Genomic DNA, 22,904 nt, shown 5'->3' with positions numbered 1-22,904 from the left:
TTCCGCCTCCCTCCGCTTCCTTCCGCCTCCCTCCGCCTCCCTCCGCCTCCCGCGCCCTTCCCTGCCCTGCGCGGTGAGCTAATGGTGCAGCGGGAGCGCGGGCCGCCAGGGGGCGCGCTGGCAGCGGAGCGGCGCTCCGCGCGGCCGACTTCCGGCTCTCGGTGGCCAGAGCGATCGCGGCTCTCCATGGCGCGGCCGCGCCGGGCCCGGCGGCAGGGCGGCGGAGCGGCGCTGCCCCGCTGAGGAGCCGCGGGCCGCCGACATGGAGCCCGAGACGCTGGAGGCGCGCATCAGTGAGTGCGGCTGCGACCACCGCTGCCCTCCTAGTGGGGCGGGGCGGGCGCGGGGGCGCAGGGCTGCGAGGGAGGGGGGCTGCGGGCGCGGTGAGACCCCAGGGCCCAGCCGGAGGCAGGGGTACGGTGGGTCAGCAGGGAGGAGGGAGCCAGAGTTGGTGCACAGGGCTGCCGTGGGAAGGGGCGAGTGGACACGAGTGTGTTTCTCCTCCCACGCCGTCCCCTGCTGCTGCACCCGCTGGAGTTGGCAGGGAGGGAGTGGCATCAATGATGTCCTTCCACACAGTAGGAGCCTGTTGGGTTTTTCTTCTCACCGTCCCCTCCTCCTGCCCGCAGACAAAGCCACAAACCCCCTGAACAAGGACCTGGACTGGGATGGTATCAATGCGTTCTGTGAGCAGCTCAATAAGGAGCTGGAGGGGTAAGTGCTTTGTCCTTTCCCCAGGCTTCTCCAGGTCACAGGCCTGGTTATGATTTCCCACTCAGCAAAATCCAGTGGGATTGTCCCGAAAGCTGAATAGGCATGAAGGCCCTTGAGGTGGGGGTAGGTGGGGGGGTCTGGTAATGGAAGGTTTCCTCCGGATTTTGAGGTGTCTTAGTGCTTTACCAGCATCTTCAGCTTGCAACATGCTTTTCAGCTCTGGATTCCCAGACAGAAATGCAGGTACCAGACATTTTGTCAATAACTGGCGAGCTTTTCTTTCCCCTCACTCCTTCTAGTCCTCCACTTGCCACCCGGCTTCTTGCCCACAAGATCCAGTCTCCACAGGAATGGGAAGCTATCCAGGCCCTCACGGTAAGGGCATCTGCAGGCTGGTAGAACTAGATGGAGGGGCAGGGCATGGAGATGCTCCAGCTTGACTGGAGAAGCACGGGAACCTTTGAATTCCCTCTGAACTCAGTCTGAGAAAGCCCTGGAGCACCTGGGCCCTTGGGTGGGAGAGGGACTGAAGGTGGTTCCACAAGTCAGGAGAGGTTACTTGGAAAGGTTTTGTTCCTAGAAGGATCATAGCCTGTTGAATAGGAAGCTTTTTGGCTTTTGTTGTGGTGGCCGTGGCAGTGCTGTGTTAATGGTTGGACTGTATGATCTTGATGATACTTTCCAACCTAAAGGATTCAATGATTCTTAATCATGTTGTGGATCCCTACTTTGAAACCCTGGTATTTGTGACCTCTCTAAGGGTAACCCTTTGGGTGAGTGGTTCAGCCATCTCTGCAAAAACTGGCCCCAAAGATGGGAATCTTTCTTCCCTGAGGGAGGGTGCTTGAGCACCCGGGAGGGAGCAGGGGATGTCCCTTTGTGCTGCTGTGACAGTAGCCACAGGCTCTGTACGTGGTGAGGGGCAAGCAGGAAGGAGCAGGCTCCTGACCCTGCTGCTGGCCTCATGCTGGCACTCACGTGGCCGCTGTCCCCAGGTGCTGGAGTCGTGCATGAAGAGCTGTGGCAAACGCTTCCACGATGAGGTGGGCAAGTTCCGCTTCCTCAACGAGCTCATCAAGGTGGTGTCCCCTAAGGTGGGTCTCAAGGCATCGTGCTGGAAGGGAATGCAGCCCGGTGGCAGGAGGGCTTTGGGAAAAAGTGGTGGCTGAGAAAAAAGGTCAGACACCCACTGGGATGTGGATGAAATAGGACAGTGTTAGTAGGAGATGTAGTCCTTGTTTCTTGGTGAGTTTTCTGGTGGGAAGTGAGTTTTCACCCCGCTGTTCCAGGCTGATTCTTGTTGTAGGAAGCTGAGCACCAACTGGACATGGTGCAGCCAGCACTTGTGAGACAGCTGAGCTCATGTGCGTGCCTGGAGTCACCTTCCCTGCATCCCTGTAGGGCTCTGTCTGTGCTGCATGTGCTCAGGAACATCCCCCAGCTGTGACAGGACCGTGTCTCTTTGGGGTGTCCCAACCTGACTGAGACACTCTTGGAGGGCAAGCCCAGGCTTGGTCGGGGTGTTCTGGTGAGTCCATCTGAAGGACCAAGTCAGTACCTGCTCCTGTGCTGATGCTGCTGTTCCTGCAGCAGAACAAGCTGTGCAGGCTCCCCTGCTTCAGTCAAGGCAGTGAACACCAGCAAGCGTAGAGTTAAGGGAACCCAGGCTAAATATGACTAAGGAAAACCTTTGTCTGCCAGTCACAGCTTGTGATCTGTGATGATGAATAGCCCCAGACAGTGACAGCAGCATCCTAAAGTTCTCTTGTTTGGCACCCTAGAGTATGTTCTCTGCCTTAAGCCACTTGTTTCTGGTGGCACATGCACTGTTTGTACCTCCCATCAGACCCATGTGAGAAGGCTGAAGGATGATTGCATGGCACCTACTGGGTGCTGGTCAGCTGGGGCTCACCTTGCTCAGGGCCCTGCCTCAGAGACCATTACTCACACCCCTCTCCCAGAGGGCTGCCTTGCTGAGCAGCTTCTTTTCACAGGACCCTTCCCTTCTCAAGGTGACAGGAGACCTGCCTGAGCCTTCCCACCTCTCCCTGTGTGCCACTGAGGAGCTGCTGCTGCAGCATTTCTCACACCTCTTGTTTTTCCTGCGATGGAAACCAGGCACAGCATAGCATGTGTTGCAAGGCCCTCGTGAGCTTTCCTGCCTGCTTCCTCTTTCCTCCTTGTGCCATTGGGAACGGTCTCACTTCTCCTGGGAGGGCGAGGAGAGGAACAGGCCAGACTTGCAACAGCTCAGATCAGCTTCACACCTCCTCTTTTCTCTTCCTCTAGTATCTTGGCAGCCGGACATCAGAGAAAGTGAAGTCAAAGATCCTGGAGCTCATGTACAGCTGGACATTAGGGCTGCCTCATGAGGTGAAGATAACTGAAGCCTACCAGATGCTGAAGAAACAAGGTGAGAGGCAGTGGTCTGGAAAGGGCAGTGGACAGATGGTTTTGCCCACCTTCATTTTTTGTCTGGGAGAAATCTGAAACAAGCTCTCCCTTTCCTCTGCCCAGACCCAGGGGAGCCATTAGTCTGACTCAGCACCAGGGTTAGGAGACAGAGCAGGTGCCTTGGGGCTCCTGGCTGAGCAGAGGGAGTTGCTGGGTTGGAGGGCTCATCTGCTTGCTCACGTGGGAGATGGGGCACTGGAAAGGTCTGGGGCTGAAGGGCTGCAAGTACTTCAGCAGTATAGGCTGGAATTTTCTAAGCAAGGATATTTATGGGGAATGGAAACACAATCCAGGATCTTGTGTAACAGGAGCTAACCCACACACCCTCAGTCCCAGCTGGATTTGGTGGGCCATTAGGGAAAAAAGACCTGGATGGCAGTGCCATCCCTGCGTGGGTGAGTCCTCCTGATCTCTCCTTCTACCGCAGGGATTGTCAAGTGTGACCCCAAACTTCCTGATGACGCTCCTTTCCCACCGCCTCCTCCTCGACCCAAGAACATCATCTTTGATGATGAAGAAAAATCCAAGGTAAGGGCTCTGTGCAAGGAGAGGGACAGTAGGCATCATCTTCCTGCTCCAGTACCTTATGTCCCCCTGATGTGGGAGAGTCAAAGTCCCTGCTGTCCTTCAGAAAATGCATCACAGGAATGCTGAGGGCCTGTTCCAAAATCATGACAAAGGAAATATCCAGAGGAGTGGGGCATGTGGGTCTGTTGGACCTTTGGAGCACTTAGCTGCAGGATGGTGCAAAGGGTGAGGCACTGACATTGGCCCAAGCAAGTCTGGGGAGGTTTGCTGCTGTGAGCTCTCTAGACTTTGGAGTTATCTGGCCATGAGGTTTAAATCTCAGCCCCAGATGCTGCTGCTGTTATCTCTTCCCCACCCCCAGCACTGCAATCTGCTTATTGCCCAACCACTTATAGCCACCTGGACCCATCCTGTGTTGTCTTTCCATCAGAATTGTGTCACCACTCAGGCAAACCTCTGCACTATCAGTGCTGATACTTTTAAGCAAGTACTGGGCTCCTCTGGGTCTAGTTCTACAGCAGGAGTGTGATGCCAGTTTGCTGTAAGGGATATAGTCTGCCCCCATGGGTCAGAGTGTGAAAATGAGGATTTGAAGATGGGCAGTGGGACTGTTCACAGACTGTGGAGAGGAAGTGGGAGCTCTCTCTCACCACCAGCAAAGAGGCATGTGAACAAGTCCAAGTGGGAGTCCATTACAATGCCATGGCAATTCTTGCATAAACCAGGCTCTCTTCCTGTCTCAGTGCTGCTGCACCCCAGACTCTCCATGGTGGGTAATGGGCAGGCCAGAGCAGGTTTTGAATGCAGGGGATCTTCAGGGAAAGACCTAGGTTGCATAACCAGAATTACAAGAGGAAAAGCCAGGCCAGTTGTACTTCTCTCCCTGGTCTCTGATAGCCCACAGGCTCCTGTGGCTGGGCTTTCTAAATGATTGGAGTTGTCCACTGCCAGATACAGGTTTGGGATGGGGGCAGCTCTTGGCTCTAGTGATGCAAGAGTGACTCTGGCTGCCATCCCTCAGCTTGGGCTCAGGAGTCCCTTCTCTTTTGCAGACGCTGGCTCGGCTCCTGAAAAGTTCCCATCCTGAGGATCTCCGGGCTGCCAACAAGCTCATCAAGGAGATGGTTCAGGAGGTGTGACTGGGGAAGAAGGGAGCTGGGGGGTCATGGTCTGGGTGGTGATGGCTGGCACCAAAGGAGGACTGGCTTTGTGACCTCATGACCTCAAGGCATTTTGGAGCTTCTGCCCAAAATTTGGGTGCGGCAGCTGTGAAAGAGTCCTTGTGTGAGTTCTGCCATCCTCTGGCTACTTGGGGGAATGGCTCTGAGTGCATTCTGTGGCCCAAGCCCTGCTGCAGCACAAGATCCACAGCAATTCCATCCCTGTCTGGCATGTTCCTGCCCAGAGATGACCTGGAGTTTTCCACTGGAGTGGGAGCTGTTGTGAGGGCAGTGTTGCTGGGCTTTAGTCCAGGCTGGTTGGTTGGCCTGGCCTTCCTCCTCTCCAGGTGAGGACATCCTTCCCCATGTGCTTCCCCTCCAGGACCAGAAGCGAATGGAGAAGATCTCCAAGAGGGTGAATGCCATTGAGGAGGTGAACAACAATGTGAAGCTGCTAACAGAGATGGTGACAAACTACAGCAAGGGGGAGACAACGGAAAGCAATGAGGACCTAATGAAGGTGAGGAAAGGCAATCCCAGAATCCTCCTTGGGCTTAGCAGAAATGGGTGACCCTTATCCCCTCATCCTCCTGCCTATTTTGCACACCCAGCTGAGCGTCCCACTGCTCAGGATGCTCACCTCATGACTGTCTCTCTGCTGCCCCAGGAGCTGTATCAGCGCTGTGAGCGCATGAGGCCCATGCTTTTCCGGCTCGCCAGTGACACAGAGGACAATGATGAAGCTCTAGGTAAACATTTCTGACCTTTCTCCTTCCTGCTGAGCCTGCCCTGGAGGTGTCAGTGTACCCTGGTGCAGCCTGCAGCAGCAATGGTGGAAATGCTCTCTGCGGTGGTTTTGTTTGCAGCAACTTGGGCCTTGCTTGGGAGAAACAGACAGACTTAGGGTATAAGAGTTACTCTGTTCACTATTTCACACTTGTTTTCAGCGGAGATTCTGCAAGCCAATGACAATCTGACCCAGGTGATCAATCTCTACAAGCAGCTTGTACGGGGAGAAGAGATCAATGGGGAGACGGTGGCCAGTCCCCTTCGAGGTGAGGAGACTTGAAGAATGAGGACAGGAAGGTCAAGCAGAGGGACCCTGTTGCTGGTTTCTTGCAGAGTAAGAGAGGAGTGAGAGAAGTGGAAAGGGGAAACCTGCAGAAGCTTAGAGTGGGACTGGTGAGATAAGGAAATGGCTTGTGGATGTGACTGGTGCATGAAGAAGGGGAACTGGAAGGGAGAGCAGCGGGTGTGAGGAAGGATGGGAGCGAGGCCTCACCACATTGCATAAGGACTGGACAACGTTTTCAGAGTCTTTTCTTTTTGCAGGCAGCAGCTCAGCACTTCTAGATCTGTCTGGCCTGGAGCTTCCAGCAACAGGCCCTTCCTACCCAGCCTTGCCCACCCTTTCAGGTGGCTCAGCAGTCCCTGTGCCTGACCAAGCTGGCTCTGTCTCCTTGCTGGATGATGAACTTATGTCATTAGGTGAGAAATCCAGAGCAAAAGTTCTTCATTCTTTGACTCTCGGTAGTTCTTCTTTGGCAGGAACATGAATAAGAGAGAGCTCTGGTAGAAGTGAATAATGGAAGACAAAGAGGTTCTTTCATTTAGTGTGAGGGAAAGGAGGGAAGGACTCTAGCTACGATTCTGAACTTCAGTCTCATGGTGTTTTCCTGGCTAGTCAGAGAGAGCCTGTAGGGATGTGCCCACTGATTTGCTCTGGGTAAACTGACCTGGGAGGTAAATCAAGAGTGATGCAATGGCCATCCCCAAATGGGATCATAAGGGTGGGTCACCCCCAGCTCCTCGTGTTTTCTGCTTGCTCTTGAAGTCATGAACTGACAACAGATGCATGGGACTTCCAGAACTGTTCACATGAACTCATGTAAAGTGTCACTCCTAGAATGCTCTAGAGTCCTGCTTTGCACAACAAAGTGTCTGTTTCCTAAGTCAAGTGCTTTTGAGTACAACAGCATCAAGTAGACAACATGGTCAGTCAGATTGGTCAGCTCAGTAGCAGTCATTTTTCTGTTGATTGCAGTGAGACATGAACTATAAATGAAGCCATCTGGACAGAAAAAAGCCACTGTCACCCTCCTGGCTCTCCCTCGTGTAAGGATGGGGGCCAGAGATGGAGACCACATTGGCAGTTCTGCCCTGCTGCTTCTGTGTCTTACTCAGGCCATGTTTAATGCTCTTAGTGATTTGGTAGGTAAGCTTCATGTTTGCTTATACTCCTGGCAGGCCTGAATGACCCAGCGCCACATCCTGTCCAGGCCAGTGACAGCAGTGGCTGGAACAGCTTCCAGGTAATGCGCTGGGAGCTAGGGCAGAGGGTGGGAGGGTGGTAAAAGCCCTCTCAGATGAAGGCAGGGAAACATGCCACAGCTGGTGCTGATATGCAGCCCTGCTTTGGGGCTCTCCTCCGTGCTCTTTTCACAGTCATCAGACAGCAATGAGCTCAATATCACCCCTATCATGGCAACACCACCAGTCAAAGCAGATGCTGGTGCATCCTCCCCGAAACCATCTCCTAGCAGCAGTGGCCTGGATGACCTGGACCTCCTGGGCAAGACACTGCTGCAGCAGTCTTTGCCTCCAGAATCTCAACAAGTGCGATGGTAAGCACTAGGTAGTGCAGTCTGGCATCTCTCACCATTGTTTCCATTTGTGGGTGCTGGACAGCATTTCAGTGCCCTGTTCCACTCGATCTCTCTCCCCCTGTAGGGAGAAGCAGCAGCCACCCCCTCGGCTCACCCTGAGGGATCTGCAGAACAGGAGCAGCTCTGGCACCGCAGCCCACAATCCCAGTGCTCTGCCTGTACTCCAGAGTGTTTCCCCTAACCCCACGCTGCCTCTGACCTCAGAGCTGCCTGCCCCTGCCACACTTGCAAAAGCTGCCACCGCACCAGCAGGAAGTACTGCAGTGCCACCACGGCCTCCTGCCACTGCGCTGCCCCAGGAGATCTCGCTGGCCAACATCACTGTGCCTCTGGAGTCAATCAAACCCAGTGAGCTGAGGAAAAATAGGGGGGGCAGGCATGGGGGGATTCAACCCTGCACACATGGAAGGGAAGAATGTGAAGAAACTTCTTGCTTGTTGGATTTTGTGGAGGCTGAAGAGGAATGGTGTCTCTGTCACTAGGATGATGGGGAAAGGTGTTCTCAGGCCAATTCCCTCCTGGCTGACTGCTGTGTGTCCCTGCCTTTCCCACAGGCAGCATCCTCCCTGTGACAGTGTATGATCAGCATGGCTTCCGTGTCCTCTTCCACTTTGCTAAGGATGCCCTGCCCGAGAGGCCTGACGTGCTTGTGGTGGTGATTTCTATGCTGAGCACGGCCCCGCAGCCCATCCGCAATATTGTCTTTCAGTCTGCCGTCCCCAAGGTAAGACAGCTGCTGGGGCTGAGGTCTCAAACTGGGCAAAGCATTATTCTACTTCTGCAGGAAAACTGGGTGGATGGAGAGAGCTCCCTGGGCATGGGAGCAAATTCTGATGCCTTCAGATTAGCACAATGCTTTTCGCTTTGACTAGGCAGCAAAGCTTCCCAAGTGCAGCAGAGCTTCTGGCTGCCAAGTCACTCTCAGGAATGTGGTCACTGTCTCCTCTCACTCTCTCCCTAGATAATGAAGGTGAAGCTGCAGCCTCCCTCAGGCACGGAGCTGCCAGCGTTCAATCCCATCGTCCACCCCAGTGCCATCACCCAAGTCCTGCTGCTCGCTAACCCACAGAAGGTAACAGCACTGTCCCTGGGGCATGAACAGGGGCTGGTCTTGGTGCTTAGGCAAAGCCTCGCTACCCTATCCCTGTTCCCTCTACTCAGCAGCATCTGAGATGTGAATGGTTTGTGCCTCATGCCTTTCTTCCTTTTTCTCCCATGTCCAGGAGAAAGTGAGGCTACGGTACAAACTGACCTTCACCATGGGAGAGCAAACCTACAATGAAATTGGGGACGTGGACCAGTTTCCCCCACCAGAATCCTGGGGAAACCTTTAGGGCCACATGTTGCAGGCACTACACTGCAGATTCCTTGGGAAGCCAACCCTGTGGGGCTGGAGCAGCCAGAGGAAATGGGAGGGTGGCTGGGGGCTGGTGCTCACGCTCTGTTCTCCAGATGGCCGGGCAAGGGCCAGAGGGAGCATGCCTCAAGGAGGAGAGCAGAGATGCCAGGAGATGGTAATCTCACAGGACTAGAAGTGGAGTGGAAAACTTCATGTGTGTGAACAGTTGCCTTCCCTGCTCTTCTGAAGATGACACTCCCTCCCCAGTCTGTGCAGCTTCTCTTCTAACCCTGCTTTCCTGCTTTAGGTGCATAGGGGAACAAGGATGGGGAGCTTTAACAGCCTCAGCCCAGGGGAAGGCCTAGCAAAGGAAGATCCTTTTCCTTGTCTGCTCCCTCCACACTTCTCAGCCCTTCAGCTACTTCGTGCTCTATGGTGCTCTCTCTTGCTCCCTTGCCCCCTCCTTAGAGCTGGGCCCCAGTGATTCCATGTGGTGGGATCACGCTGGAGCTGATGAGGAACAGGGCTGAGCAGAGCCAAGGTATCTCTCCAGCACCAGAGAGCAGACAGCTGTCTCTGCTTTGGGGGGGGGGGGGTCAGGGGGAGTGATCATCACATATCTCTGTCCTAGCTGCTTACAGAGCTGTTGGTGAGAGGTGGGACCTCAGGGGCTGGGAAGGGCTTGCTCTGTGCCTTCCCCTCCCCTTCAGCTGGCGTTCTGAACCCCTACGGCATGGTAGGAACCATTCCCACAGCCTTTATCTATCATAGCAAGCTGTGGGGATGGTGGCCAGAGAGGGGCATGCTCTGGGGGTTGAGACTGCCTGCAGCCTCCTGGCAGATGGGGAGAGGAAGCAGCAGTGAGGCTTCCTTTCCCCAGCTGGGCTGGAGAGCTCGGTGGGGCAGGAGGGTTTTCTCAGCTCTTGAGTGCCCTCTCGCAGAGGGGTGAGTGATGGGCTGGGAGCTGGGGGAGATGGGAGCCCAGCTCATCACCACCAAGCTCTGCACTGGGGCACGGGGGGGTTCAGCTGTGCCTTGTGCACCTTTGCTGCAGCTGAGGGCAGGCCTGGCTCCCTGTGGCGGGGAGGGGGCTCACCCCAGCCGCCTGATCACTGTGACACAAGAGCTGGGATCTGCAGCACCGAGGAGACCGAGGGTAGCACATCCCAAGCAATCCCCCTTAGGACCATGGAAGCTGCTTCCCATTCCTAAGTTGGTTTGGAGAGGGCCTGATCATGAAAAGCAGAGGCAAGCTGTGCTCTGCAGTGGCTTGCCAGAGGTTGAAGGAAGCATGTGAGAGATGGAGATGAGCAGGGTGCCTCGCACTCGAGGCTCGGGCAGCGAAGGTGATGTGTCTCAGAGCTGGGCACAGCAGGCAGTAAAGGGGAGGGGGAAGCAAGGTCTTTATGCTGGGATTCTGCTGTCTTACTTCCCTTTCCCGTCTCTTCAGGGTTTTGTATGGGTTTTTCTTTGCAGATCTTGTTTGGTTCTTGAATAGACTTGTATATATTTTCAGTGCAAAATTCTGTAAATGGAAGAAAACAAACATTTAAAACAAGACGCCCGGCGCGAAGAATCTGCTGTATTTATGGGAAATAAAGAGTTCTTTCCTGATCCTCCTCCTCTGTCTTTTGACCCAAGGAATGCATTTTTCCCCTTACTTTTCCTGGACCCCTGAGGAGCTTCTGTGCATGCTGTCCAGCTCAAATCCTGCCTCTTCAGTCCTGTATTTTATCCCTCAGTCACTCAGGCCCTTGTCACAATGATTTCCCTGCTCCTATGAGCAGGGGTGGTGGAATTCCCCTGCCAGTTCTCAATTCCTTTTTTTTGAGAGCAGTGACTTCCAGGCTGTGAACTGGGTGCTGCCCACTTCCCTCGTGCCCCATGGAGAGGCAGTGGGCAGGAATGTGTGCCTGACAGCCCACGGAAAGCAGGGCTTGAGCTCACTCCCATGCCTCACATGACTGCAGCTTCACCACTGCTGGTGGCAGCACTTGGAAGCAGCTCCACGAGGCAGTTTTATTTCAGGAGTACAAAGGGGGATCTCCTCTGACAAGCAGCAGCAGCAGCCCAGGGCTGGGAGCGGCTCTGATACTGCATATAAGAGTTGGCCCAGCCCCCCCTTGATGCAGCCAGTGAGGATCTGGGGGGCCTTAGCTGCATGTTTGCAACAGGCGCTTGAAGATGTGTGTTAGGAGCACCCAGGGCTTGATGGTGGGGGATTAGATGTGCTCTGCCACAGGTTGAGAACAGCCTGGTGTTTTGGGCAGGGAGACAGTGGTGCTCTTGTCGCCCCACAACCACTTGAAAACAGCTGCCAGCACCACTTTGCTAGACAGTAACTAGAGACCTGATCCTTGCCAAGAAGCACAGCCTAGCAGCCCTCAAATTTTTGCTCCTCCGCCTTCAGGGCACGCATGGAGTGGCCCTTCTGCCTCATTTTCTTTTGCTGCTTGTCTCTTCTACCCACAAGCTGACCGCTTCTTGTTTTGGCTTGGTTTGCTGCTTCCTTTGCCAGCCATGTAACCCAGCTAACAGCAACCTCTGCCCTCTCTTAGTGCAGGTGAAAAGTCCTATCTGCAGGTAGCCAGAAATAAAGTGAGATAGATACATGTCTCAGAGAGTCAACACCAAAAGTCGTAGTGGTGTGGAGTGGATGTTTTTCGACAAAAAGGAGAAAAGAAAAACAAAAAGAAAAAAAAATTATATGAGCTCTGGTGCAGCTCTGCAGAGAGCAGGCAGCAGCTGAGCCTGAGAACCGGGAGTTTGCGGTCCCCGTGCAACTGCGGCTGCTGCTGGCCCTGCTCGGAGGAGCTCCTCTGGCGGGGGGAGGGACCAGGCAGCAGCCGCTGGCCGCAGCTTTGCGGTGGCTCCGGAGAGCCTCAGCGACGGCAGGGAGGGAAAGCAGCGAGAGGGTGCAGGGGTGGCTTTGCTGCTTGTGCCTTGCTGCTTTTGTCGCAACAAGGCGGTATGTCGCAGGGCAAGAGGGTGGAGCTGCACCCGTGAGCATGGAGAGGTGCCTGAGCAGTGCTGGCAGAGTAGGGTGGCCAGGTAGGGCAGGGTGTACATCCATATGAGCTGCACAGGCAGCTGGCACCGCACGGGCTGCCCCGCGGCACAGCTGCTGGTGGGCACGGGAAGGAAGGAAGGGGAACCACCCCAGCTGAGACACAGCAAGAAACAGCGTGGGCCCTTCACGCGGGCTCGGCAGCGGCATGTGCTTGTCCTGCCTTGTTATGCGTATGCTGTAATAAAATTTCCCCTTTAAGGCTGGGCTGAAGTTATTTTTACTTGTGGGCTGGTGACAGGAACACAGAACGGAGCAGGAGCTCTGAACTGTTCTTACCTGATCTGTGGCGGAGGGGCGGACGGAGGAGGAAGGAAGCTCAGAAAAGGAGAGGGAGTGAGAGAACGAAGCTCAAGGGAGGGGAAAATAAAGCAGGCAGGGCATCCCTAGGGAGGGACTAGGGAGGGGACCAGCTGGGGAAACTGAAAAAGAGGGAACGAGGGAGGGAAGAAGAGGAATAAGGAGGCAGAGGTCCTCTGGGAAAAGCAAAGTGGCGCCGGGGAGAAGAGGGGCTGCAGGCATCCGATGCCAAGCATTACCGAGGGCAGCTGAGCGGGTACAGCCAAGCAGAGCAGCTTTTGCGGTCTCCTCCCGACTCTCAAGATGATGAAAAGACAGTTCAATCGAATGCGCCAGCAGCTGTCCCATCCCAGTGCCACCACCAGGTAAGGACTCCTCCACCAGCAGTACTGGAGGGAGCGGGATGCGCGTCCTGGAGGGCTTGTGCTGGGGTTGTGGCCTGGGAAAAGGGCAAATGGGGGGAAAACTTTTAGGGTTTAGAGCATCTTCAGCACAAGCTAAAGGGCTTTGTGAAGGCTGCATTGGTGCTGCTCAGCAGTAAATGATCCTCAAGCCCAGCTACCTCTCCCAGGGCCCACATTCCTGCATTCACCAGGAAACAGGACTTGCCTAAGCTTGGCTTCACCAGGATGTGGGAGAGTGGGGCAATGGAGAGGGACCTTCCAGCCACATGCCCCTGCCTGTGCAATGACCAGAAGGGGGATTGGGCTGGGACCTGCCCTCCCTGCTGAGTCTGGGGTGCCCCACAGGAGCCAAATGCGCTGCATAGCTCTGGCCAGTCCAGCAGCGTGAGCAGCCAAGAATGCCCTTTGAGGAGAGAACCAGGGATCCTCAGATGGACCCATGGAGGACTTACAGCTCCACACAAAACCCTCTGTCCCTGTTCTACCTCTGCCATTTCCTTCTTTTTCTCTTTGACTTTCCAAAGCTCTCCCCTTGCAAAACCCAGAACTGAAATTACAGGGCTGGGCCCTCCCTGCCCAGCCCCCTCACTCCCTTTCCTACTGCCACCTCTGCAGCACTGGGTTCCCAGCACTGGGTGGCTAAGAGGGACCAAGCATGTCCCCTGAACCATTGAGGTCCTTCAGCCAGCCCAGCAAATCAACCACGAGGAAGCAACTCCTATATGCTGATGGCCTCTTGCTCTCCTCACATTCCCTGGAAGGGAGCATGATGCCCCTTCCCATCCCTTTTCCCTCAAAATTTCATCCATGTCAGATGCATGTCCCTTTTGCTTCATGTCAGGCAGGCAAGCCTCAAGCATGTTGTGAAGTCCAAGAGCAAGCTCTTCACCTGCTGAGGAGCCTCTCCTCTATGGACCATGACCTCACGTGATCTTGCTTGCCTTCAACCAAACCATGTTTCCTGCAGATCCAGATCCTCATCCCACATTGGCTTTGGCAGGCAGTGAAAAGAGAGAAATGTGAACTGGGGAAAAAGGAGCAGCAGATGGAAATCAAATGGGGTTCCTGGGACATAGCAATGATAGCAGGCTGTGAAGCAAGGCTTCCTCTATGGGAGGCATCAGGGAGGCTTTAGGGTCATGTGGCTGGTGGGTTTTGAATTTGGTTTTGAGCAGAACCACAAAAAGCTGGGTTTGTGACGGCATTTCTGGAGGGGCTGGTGTTGGTCTTGGACCCCAGATTGATCACAAGGATACCTTGGCTCCCACACCAGTGGCCCCACTGCTACTGACTACCCAGGTCTGCAAAGACATGTGCCAGACTGCAGCATCACTGCCCTGGATTCACCTTCAGGGGAGAGATGGGGCAGTCAGGGGCAGTAAACATCCTGCTCCTGTTGTGGCCCTGCTAAGCACTCTGACTCCAAAAACACAGGCCACACCTGGACTTTTTGATTGAGGTGCACAGACAGGAAACCCTGTCTGATGGAGTGTCCACCAGCCAGCAAAGATGGCTCCCTTGCCCTGCTCCTGCTGTTCTTGTCCTTCCAGACTCGTTCTACCCACGGCCTTGTCGGCCTTGTATCTGATGGTCCAGGCTATAGCCTGTGTCTCCTGCTCCCAGGAGCCCAAAGAGAGGCCAGGAGGATGCACAAGGACCTGCCTTCCCAAAGAAGCCTCGTGGAGGTGATCCCCATTCACTTATGGTTCCTTCTCCTTCCTCTGCAGAGCCCAAGAAGCAACTGAGCTCCTGTCAGAAGATTTGCTGCAGGTGAGGTGTGGGCTGGGCTGGCAGGCGTGTGTCTGCTTGTGCCTGGGCGTGGAACCTGCCCCACTCCTGCTGCCACCTGCCCTGCCAGCACGTCCAAGTCATGGGGCTGGGATCTGCCCGCATGCCAGAGGGTGATTTCAGGACCATGGTGTCAAGGGATTGGCAGGTTCCTGCTACCAGCAAGGGCTTTCCCAGCTGCTCACAGAGGGATGAGTCCTGACCGGGAGTTGTGCTCCCTTTTCACTGGACCAGATGCTCCAAGCTGTGGCAGGAGGCTGGGCAGGTGTCATGGTTTGATACTGCCCAAATGCCATGTACCCACAAAAGTTGCTCACTCATCCTCCCCTGCCACAGTTGGGCAGAGGAAAATTTAATGAAGGCTTCATGAGCTAAGGACCAGGAGAAAACACTCCAAGGGCAAAACAGGCTTGACTTAGAGATACAAAGTGAATTTATTGCTAACAAAATCAGAGGAGGATAATGAGAAGTAAAATAAGCCCTTGAAAACACCTTTTCTTCCCCCAGTCCTTCCCTCCTTCCCACTGACAGTGCAGGGGACAGGGTGTGGGGGTTTTGGTCAGTTCATCACCCGAGATACTCTTCCCCTGCTGAGGGAGAGGAGTCCTTCCGCTGCTCTGGTGCACCACAGGAGACCTGAGTTCTCTGTGAACTTCTCCAGCCTGGCTCCAAATCTCATGAGCAGCAGCCCTCCCAAAACTGCTGCAGCATGGGTCACTCTTCCACGGGGTGCAGTCCTCCAAGGACAGGCTGCTCCAGCCTGGAAGCAGGGGCCCTCTCTCCAGCGGGTCTCCCACTGGATCACAGCCTCCTCCCGCTCCACTGTCAGCACCTCCCCCATGGGCTGTGGGTGAGTTTCTGTCCCTGTGTGGATCCCCATGGCTGCAGGGGCACAGCTGCTTCACCATGGTCTCACCATGGCCTGCAGAGGAATCTCAGCTCCAGTGCCTGGAGCACCTCCTGCCCCTCCTTCTCCACTGGCCTTGGTGTCTCCATGTTGTTTCCCTCACAGGTTCTCACCTGCTTCTCTTCTCTGGCTAGGAAAAAAATGTGTGCCCACTTTGTTGTGATTTTCTTCTCCAACATGTTTTCACAGAGGCATTCCCACTATCTGTGATTGGCCCAGGCTTGGCCAGCAGCATGTCCACCTTCAGAGCCATCAGGGATTGGCTCTGCTGGACATGGTGGAAGCTTTTGGCAGCTTCTCACAGAAGCCACCTGCATGGCTCCCCCTGCTACCCAAAACCAGCCCATGCAAAACCAGCACAGCAGGCCATCCTCACCCAGAGCAGGGTAGTGGGGTGGCCTCAAGGTGCCATGGCTGACAAAATGGCTTCCCCAGTCCCACTTTTCTGCCCGCAGATTGAGCAGAGGATTGAGCCGGCCAAGCGAGCAGCTCACAGTGTGTCCAAGAGGCTCCAAGCCTGCCTGCAGGGACAGTGTGGCTCCGAGATGGACAAGCGAGTGGTGAGAAAAGTCTTCCCACGCAGCCTGTGCTCACCCCAGCTCTGTCCCTTGCCAAAAACAGGGATGCCAGGCCCCTGCTTTGCCAGCTTTGCTGAAGGGTGGCCCAAAGCTATGCCAAGCCCAGGTCCCATTGTCAGCAGTGGCCTCCAGCCTCCAGCTCTGCCTGGGATGAGCAGAGCAGGGCAACCCCTTCAGTCATCACTAATTTAGGACACTCCTGAGAGACAGCGTCTTTGCATTGAATAACCCTCCAAAGCCCTTGCTGTCTATGTTCCTTCCCAAACCCCCATGAACTCTGGCACCCATGGTACCCTGTGGTGGGGAGCACCACAGTGTGGCCAGGCACAGTGGTGTCACCACTTCTCTCCCAAATCCTTGGCTCTGTGCAGAAGAAGCTGCCCTTGATGGCTTTGTCCATGGCGATGGCTGAGAGCTTCAAGGAACTGGACACAGAGTCCAGCCTTGGGTAAGTACTGGTGGGAAAAGGTGCCAGGGTGACCCCAAAAGATGCCAGATCCTGGTGGTGACACTGTCTTGGCTCAGGGGCTGCCATGGCTCAAACCATGTCCCAGAGCAAGCACTGGTGTTGCACTGGGAGAAGGAACAGCCAGCACCTTCAGCCTCCAATTGCAGAGTAGGGCTGGGGGCTGGCTCAGGGTCCCCTGTGGGTACAGGGACAGGGGTATATTGGGTCAGACAGGGGCATGGCTCCAGCCTGCAGTCATTGCATCTCTGTCCCACACAGGAAAGCCCTGGAGATGGGTTGCTGCATACAGAGCTCACTGGCCAAAATCGTGGCTGAGTTCGAGATTGACCTGGAGCACTACGTCCTGCAGCCACTCAACAAGCTCAGTGAGGTAGTCCTGGCTGCTCTACTGGCTCCACTTTCTGATCCTTCCACCACTCCTTCCTGTGTCCCCAGACCTCCCCCGCTCACTCTGGCCCTCTCTCCCCCAGGAGGAGCTCCCCATTATCCTGAAGCGCAAGAAGACCCTCCAGAAGTTGATTTCTGACTGGAACACAATCAAGAGCCGGTATGGGGCGCACTGCAGCCCTGGGGCCCAGAGCATACCCAGCACAGCCCCCAGACAGGTTGGGGAGAGAGGAGGATAATTGTCCTGGGGATTCAATTTCCAATAGCTCTTCAGGAGCACCCAGCTAGCTCCTCTGTAGGTGCATCCTGCTCTGGGCTCACATGCTGATTCCAGCACCAGAGAGAAGGGCAGCTCTGCTGCTAAAGGCAGCAAAGTGCCCTGGTGCTGCTTGGGGCACTGAGATCACCTCATTCCAGTTCTTGCCAGGGGTAGCCCTTGCCATGCCACATTTCTCTGAAAGTCTGCACACCAGTTCTACCCAACATTCCTGGCACTGAGACCATAAATGCGCCTCTTCTTTCCCACCCCAAAGGCTGAACCAAGCTGCCAAGAGTTCCAGTAACAGCACTGGGGCTGGTGCTGGCCCAGGGGCATCTTCTGCTGCCGCCAAACTGGAGATCTTGAAGGAAGAAGAGGAGGAGGTGAAGAGGAAGGTGGAGCAGTGCAAGGTGAGAGGGTCACTTGCTCTCCCCCATGGATCAGCTCCAGGGCTGCAGACCTGCTCCCCTCCACCAGTCTTGCCTGAGGTGACCCCACGCTGGGATGGACTGCAGCCAGCCAGCATGTCCTGCCCTCTGAAAGCAAATGGGGCCCTCAAGCAGAAACAGGGAGATGGCCCAAGCCCAGGGAAGAAAAAGAGTAAAGGAATTCAAAGTGCAAGCTGTTGCAGAGAGGAGGGTCCAGGGGCAAAATCAGGGAGCATATGGGGTCCCCTCATGCTGGAAAACAGCTGAGCTAGGATCTGTCATGGGTGGCAGGGAAGTTTCACATCAGCTTTCTCCACTTCTGCCCCGTGTCTCTGAAAAGCCCAGCACCTCGTCTGGTTGAGCTCATGAGCTCACTGGAGCTGAAGGTGCAGAGGCCTCTTGTTCCTGAGCCACTTGTGCCAGGGCTTTGATCATGGGGCAGGTTGCTGCCATTACCCAAACACAACTATGGGAAGCAAGGAGAAAGCCCCGCTCCCCCCAGAGACCCGGTCTAGACCACTCACAGGCCAGATGAAAGGGCTTCATGGAGGTGTCTCCTCTTCCTTGGGTGCCAGGGAGGGGATGGAGAATTGCTCTTCTTTGTCTCCCTTCCTAGGATGAGTACATGGCTGACCTCTACCACTTCTCCACCAAAGAGGACATCTATGCCAGCTACTTCATCAAAGTAAGTCTTCTGTCTCACTTCTCCCCAGTGTGTGAATGTCAGCTGCAACCTGTCTGAGCCCAGCCTTGCCCCCATCCACACCAAGTGCCCCCAAGCAAGGCAGGGGACAGATCAAGGCATCAGCAGATGCCTACAGCTGGCCTTGCTCCTACCACTGCAGGTTAATGCCACCACTAGCACCAAGTGCAAACAAGCAGCTTGTCCTGAAGATGCCCCTCTCCAATCTGCCCTCTATGCCTCACTATAGACACAGTCCCATGGACCGCAGGGGGGCTCCCCTTGCAGCTCCCTCTTTGCCCTCTCTTCATGTGGGTGCAATGCCCTGGGAATGGGCACCTCTCCAAGAGGGGCTGGTGCCAACTGAATGCCGTTTGCCTGTCCCCTGTCTGGCAGCTATTGGAAATCCAAGCCCAGTACCACCGGCAGTCACTGGAATCTCTGGACTCAGCTCTAGCAGAGCTGAGGGAAAGCCACAGACAGACAGGTACCCTCTGGCTCTCCGTGCAGCCTGGCGAGGGCTGCAGCTGAGCCTGGGAGATACAAGTATGTCCAGCAAAGCTGGAAAAGGCTAATTTTCCCTCCCTACACCTGCTGCTGCCTACCATGTTGGGCTGGTAGGTTGGGGACGTAGCTTGACACAGGCTGGAGATGCTGCGTGTCCTGCCTCTGTCTGTAGCCAGCCAAGCTCGGCTTGGAGCAGGATGTTGCCATGGCCAAATGCTGGACGGTCCCAGGGATGGCCCACCATCCCTCTTGACATTTTCCTTCCTCTTCCAGAGCCTTCCTTCACAACAGACACCCCAGTAGCAGGGTACTACGGTGTGTCCCTAGAGACACATCTCAAAAGCTTGGGCCGGGAGATTGCGCTTCCCATCGAAGCCTGTGTCATGATGCTGTTGGCTTCTGGCATGAAGGAGGAGGTAGGGAGTGCTCCAGACCCCCTCATCACCTTTCTTCCCCAGATGCACTCCTCCCAAACTCAAAATGCATCCCTTCCCTCTTCATGCCATCCCCAGGGACTCTTCCGGCTGGCAGCAGGCGCCTCAGTGCTGAGGAAGCTGAAGAGCAGCTTGGCCAGCGGCTCCAATGCCCTGGAGGAGTTTTACTCAGACCCCCACGCTGTGGCTGGTGAGTGCCAGCAAGGCACATGACTGGGCAGTCCCTGCCATCCCTCAGCTGCCATCAGCTCCGCTGCTCCCCCTCTCCCCCCAGGTGCACTGAAATCCTACCTGCGGGAGCTGCCCCAGCCTTTGATGACCTTCGAACTCTATGACGAATGGGTCAAAGCAGCCAGGTGGGTCCAGGCACTGGGGTGGAAATCCCTGGCAGGTCTCAAAAAGCCCCCAGTCAACCCCTTCTATCCCTCCTGGCACTTGGAGCAGGTGTGCTCTGTCTCACTTGGGGAGATACAGACACAGAGCCTCCGTGCATGCCTGCCTTCACTGCCCAGTAAAGCAGGACATCTCCATCTCCAGGGCTATGGCCTGCACGGGGCAGCCAACACTGCCCTTCCTCCTTGTGCAGTGTCCCCCTGTGCCACAGGGAAAGGCTGAGCTCTCTGCTCCTCCTTCTCTCTTACAGCCTAAAGGACATTGACAGCCGCCTGCAGAGCCTGCAAGACACCTGCAGCCGCCTGCCCCAGGACAGCTACAACAATCTCAGGTGGTTTGTCAGAACAGGGCTTCTTCAGCCCCAAGCAATCACCAGGGGTAGCCATTTCCTCCTCAAATCCCTCTCTACTAAACCCCTGCCCTCCTTTCACCCCACAGGTATCTGATCAAGTTTTTAGCCAAGCTGGCTGAACACCAGGAGGTGAATAAAATGACCCCCAGCAACATTGCCATTGTGCTGGGCCCAAACCTGCTGTGGTCTCAGCAGAGCACAGGGTAAGGTCTGGTTTGAAGGGATGGGAGGCGGCTCCCTAGCCCCAGCTGGGGTGCCCTGAAGGCAAATGCCGTGGCAAAGGCTGATCCAGCACTTACAGGCTGGTCTAAAGCACTTACACCTCTTCCATCCTCAAGTCCTTTCCCTTGGTCCATGCTCCCCAGGTTGCATGTCCTCTCACAAAGCACATGTCCTCTTTGCCACTCTGCAAGTAGTAAAGGAGGGGGCTGAGACCCAAAGCACTTGTGACATGGGTGGCTTTCAACACCACTGGTCTCCAACACCAAACCAGGGTTCCCAGGACAGGATAAAGCCCATCACCCATGTTGCCATTGCCCTTGGCTGGGCTGCCTTCCCTTCAGACCCTGACCCCTGTGGAATGAACACAAAAACTCATTTGGGGTTAATACCCCCAAACCCTTTTTCTGATGCCTCCCCCACCCCTGTCTCTCAGAGACCCCATGCAACTGGACTTGGCCTCGGTCTCCTCCATCCAGGTTGTGGTGGAAGCCCTCATCCAGAACGTGGACACTCTCTTCCCTGGAGGTAGGGCCAGGGCATCACTTGGTGGGCCACAGCAGAGAGTGAGAGGGAGTGGAAGGGAAGGGAACATTTCTCCATCTCCAGGAGGGGAGAAGCGGGAGGCTGCTCTGGCTCCCTGCTGTGGGGTCATTGCTCTGGGTGGGAAGTGCTTCCTTACAGGATCTCCTCCTTTCTCTTCACCCAGAGGTAGACTTCAATGTCTCGGGCATGTTCATGCCACCCACAAACACCGGACTTTCCAAGGCTGCCCCAGAGGAAGAGCCAACTCCTGCGACCCCTCCAGCCAGTACCCCCACCCTTTTGGATGGAGAGGTGTAAGTCTGATGGGAGCTAGAGGCTCTGGCTATCCCAGCTCTCCCATGCCCTCCCTCCATCCCACCCCACACCAGGGCCATACTCTCACAGGTGGCTGCAAGGTGCCTCACAGCCAGGACCGCCATGCCCAACCAAAGCCTGACGTGCCTTGTTCTCTGCACAGCACCTCCAGGGACCCTGAGGCCAGGTCCCAGCCCGCATCCCCAGGACTGCCCAGGCCATCTCCTGAAGCAGCAGGGCCACCAGCTCCAGTGATGACTGACAACACCACCCGCAAAGGTTAGGGCGCCCCACGTGCTTGGGAAATTACACCCCCCAATGCCACCTCCTATGGTTTAGTCATCATTCTGCTGTTCCCCACACAAGTGGGAACTGGGGATGTCCTTGTGGGAAAGGCCTCTGGCCAGGGCAGCATGTCCACCATCCAGCCAAGATGGGGCCATGGGATGGATGAAGTACGTCCTCCAGTGTTGGGTTGAACACCTCCAGTAAAGAGGTGTCAAAGCTTTGTGAAGGAAAGAGGGAAAGGCCCCCAGAAAAGTTGGTGTGCGTCTTCAGGACAGGAGCTGGGCAAGGGGCAATTTGTCCGACCAGCTGCCTGCAGCCCCTGCGCCCTTTGGAGAGCCCCGGTGGCGGGGAGCCCAGCCCACCTCAGCTTTCTTTCCAGGCAAACGCCCAGCTCCGGCCCGGCCCGCCGTGCCCCCGCCGCCCGTGGCGCAGCCCCGGGGCACGGCCCCTGCCCGGGCCGCCAGCCCCAAAGCCCTGCCGCGCCGCACCGCGCCCGGCCGGGCCCCCGCCGTGCCGCCGCCGCTCCCGCCGCAGCCGGCGCCCCGCCACAGCCGAGACGATGCCCCACGGGCCCACAGGCCTTCCTCTGCTGAGGCTGACACGGCGGCTGCCGGGGACTGTGTGCCAGGAACCACAGAGGAGGGGCAGCCACTGCCTGCAGGAGGAAGCCCCCTGGCCACATCGGCCCCAGAAGGACAGCCCACAGATAACTGAACAGGGTGAGAGGCATGCAGGAATCACAGGTTGGGGAGATGGGATCTGGCACCTCTCTGGGACCCAGCAGACGCTGTGGAAATGCCAGGGTGGCCTGAGGGATAGCGTCTCTTGGTGTTCCACCTTGTTCCCTCGGCTCACACCACCTGGCATGCTTTGCCGGCCTTCTCTCGCTCCCACATCTCGGTCGCCACCTCCCCACACTACCACGTCCCTGCCAGAGCCCAGCCACCAGATCCCCGCCCAGATCCCTGCCCTGATCCCCACCCTGATCCCCCACTGCAGGCTCAGACACTGCTTGCAGCTCTCGGACAGCTTGGCCCCATGGGGCCATTCACGGACGCTCAGCCATGATCCTAGCCCCATTTTGCCTTAAAATGCATTGCCCCAGGAACACACAGATGGATATATATATAAATACAGATGTATAGAGATATATATAGATATATATACACATAGATATATACGTTTATTTGGAGTGCATGTTCTGTTAGGCTGAGGGAGCTGGGGTTGTTCAGCCTGTAGAAAAGGAGGCTCAGGGGTACCCTGATCACTCTCTACAACACCCTGAAAGGAGGCCGTAGCCACGTGGAGCTCGACCTCTTCTCCCAGGCAGCAAGAGCACATAGTCACAAGCTGCACCAGGGGAGGTTTAGGTGGGACAGTAGGAGGGAACTTTTTCATAGAGTGATTAGACATGGGAATGGGCTGCCCAGGGAGGGGCTGGAGTCACCGTCCCTGGGCATGTTTAAGGCTGGATGCAGCACTCAGTGCCACGCTCCAGTTGACATGGTTCGCTCTTAGGCTGGACTCGGTGATGTTAGAAGGCTTTTCCAGCCTAAGTGCCTCTGTTGATATTTTGCCAGAATTTGAGAAGCTGGTGTCAAAGCCGCAGGCCGGTGTGAGCAGGGCACACTTGGCAGTCTGAGGTGATGGAGGGTGCAGCCCGTGGGCCGCAGCGGGAAGGGCAGGAGGCGGGAGCGCGGCAGGCGCCCGGGACAGGAGGCGGGAGCGCGGCGGGCGCCCG

At 56.0% G+C, this 22,904-nt stretch overlaps 2 protein-coding genes across 2 annotated transcripts; both read left to right on the top strand.

The window, feature by feature from the left end:
• Positions 1–200: 200 nt before the first annotated feature.
• Positions 201–10,036, top strand: GGA1 (golgi associated, gamma adaptin ear containing, ARF binding protein 1). Its single transcript, XM_054278055.1, has 17 exons — positions 201–293; positions 630–714; positions 1,014–1,089; positions 1,710–1,808; positions 3,004–3,127; positions 3,596–3,696; positions 4,749–4,829; positions 5,239–5,376; positions 5,524–5,605; positions 5,804–5,911; positions 6,189–6,344; positions 7,104–7,168; positions 7,302–7,480; positions 7,587–7,870; positions 8,077–8,246; positions 8,484–8,594; positions 8,746–10,036. Exons 1-17 carry the CDS (start codon positions 263–265, stop codon positions 8,854–8,856), a joined length of 2,001 nt encoding a protein of 666 aa, XP_054134030.1. The 5' UTR covers positions 201–262; the 3' UTR covers positions 8,857–10,036.
• Positions 10,037–12,381: 2,345 nt separating this feature from the next.
• On the top strand, positions 12,382–22,262 carry SH3BP1 (SH3 domain binding protein 1). Its single transcript, XM_054277418.1, has 18 exons — positions 12,382–12,593; positions 14,360–14,402; positions 15,783–15,887; positions 16,277–16,353; positions 16,633–16,744; positions 16,845–16,921; positions 17,295–17,430; positions 18,065–18,133; positions 18,527–18,617; positions 18,911–19,053; positions 19,150–19,261; positions 19,346–19,427; positions 19,715–19,795; positions 19,903–20,019; positions 20,472–20,563; positions 20,745–20,874; positions 21,039–21,154; positions 21,543–22,262. The coding sequence occupies exons 1-18, from the start codon at positions 12,532–12,534 to the stop codon at positions 21,875–21,877; spliced, it is 1,980 nt and encodes a 659-aa protein (XP_054133393.1). The 5' UTR covers positions 12,382–12,531; the 3' UTR covers positions 21,878–22,262.
• The last annotated feature ends 642 nt before the right edge of the window (positions 22,263–22,904 follow it).

The sequence above is a fragment of the Melozone crissalis genome, unplaced genomic scaffold (assembly GCF_028551555.1).
Source record: "Melozone crissalis strain CALT ecotype California unplaced genomic scaffold, PUWL_Pcris_2 ptg000004l_1, whole genome shotgun sequence".
NCBI lineage: Eukaryota > Metazoa > Chordata > Aves > Passeriformes > Passerellidae > Melozone > Melozone crissalis.
The sequence above is the reverse complement of the archived record's forward strand: the minus strand, read 5'-3'. Positions and strand labels throughout refer to the sequence as shown.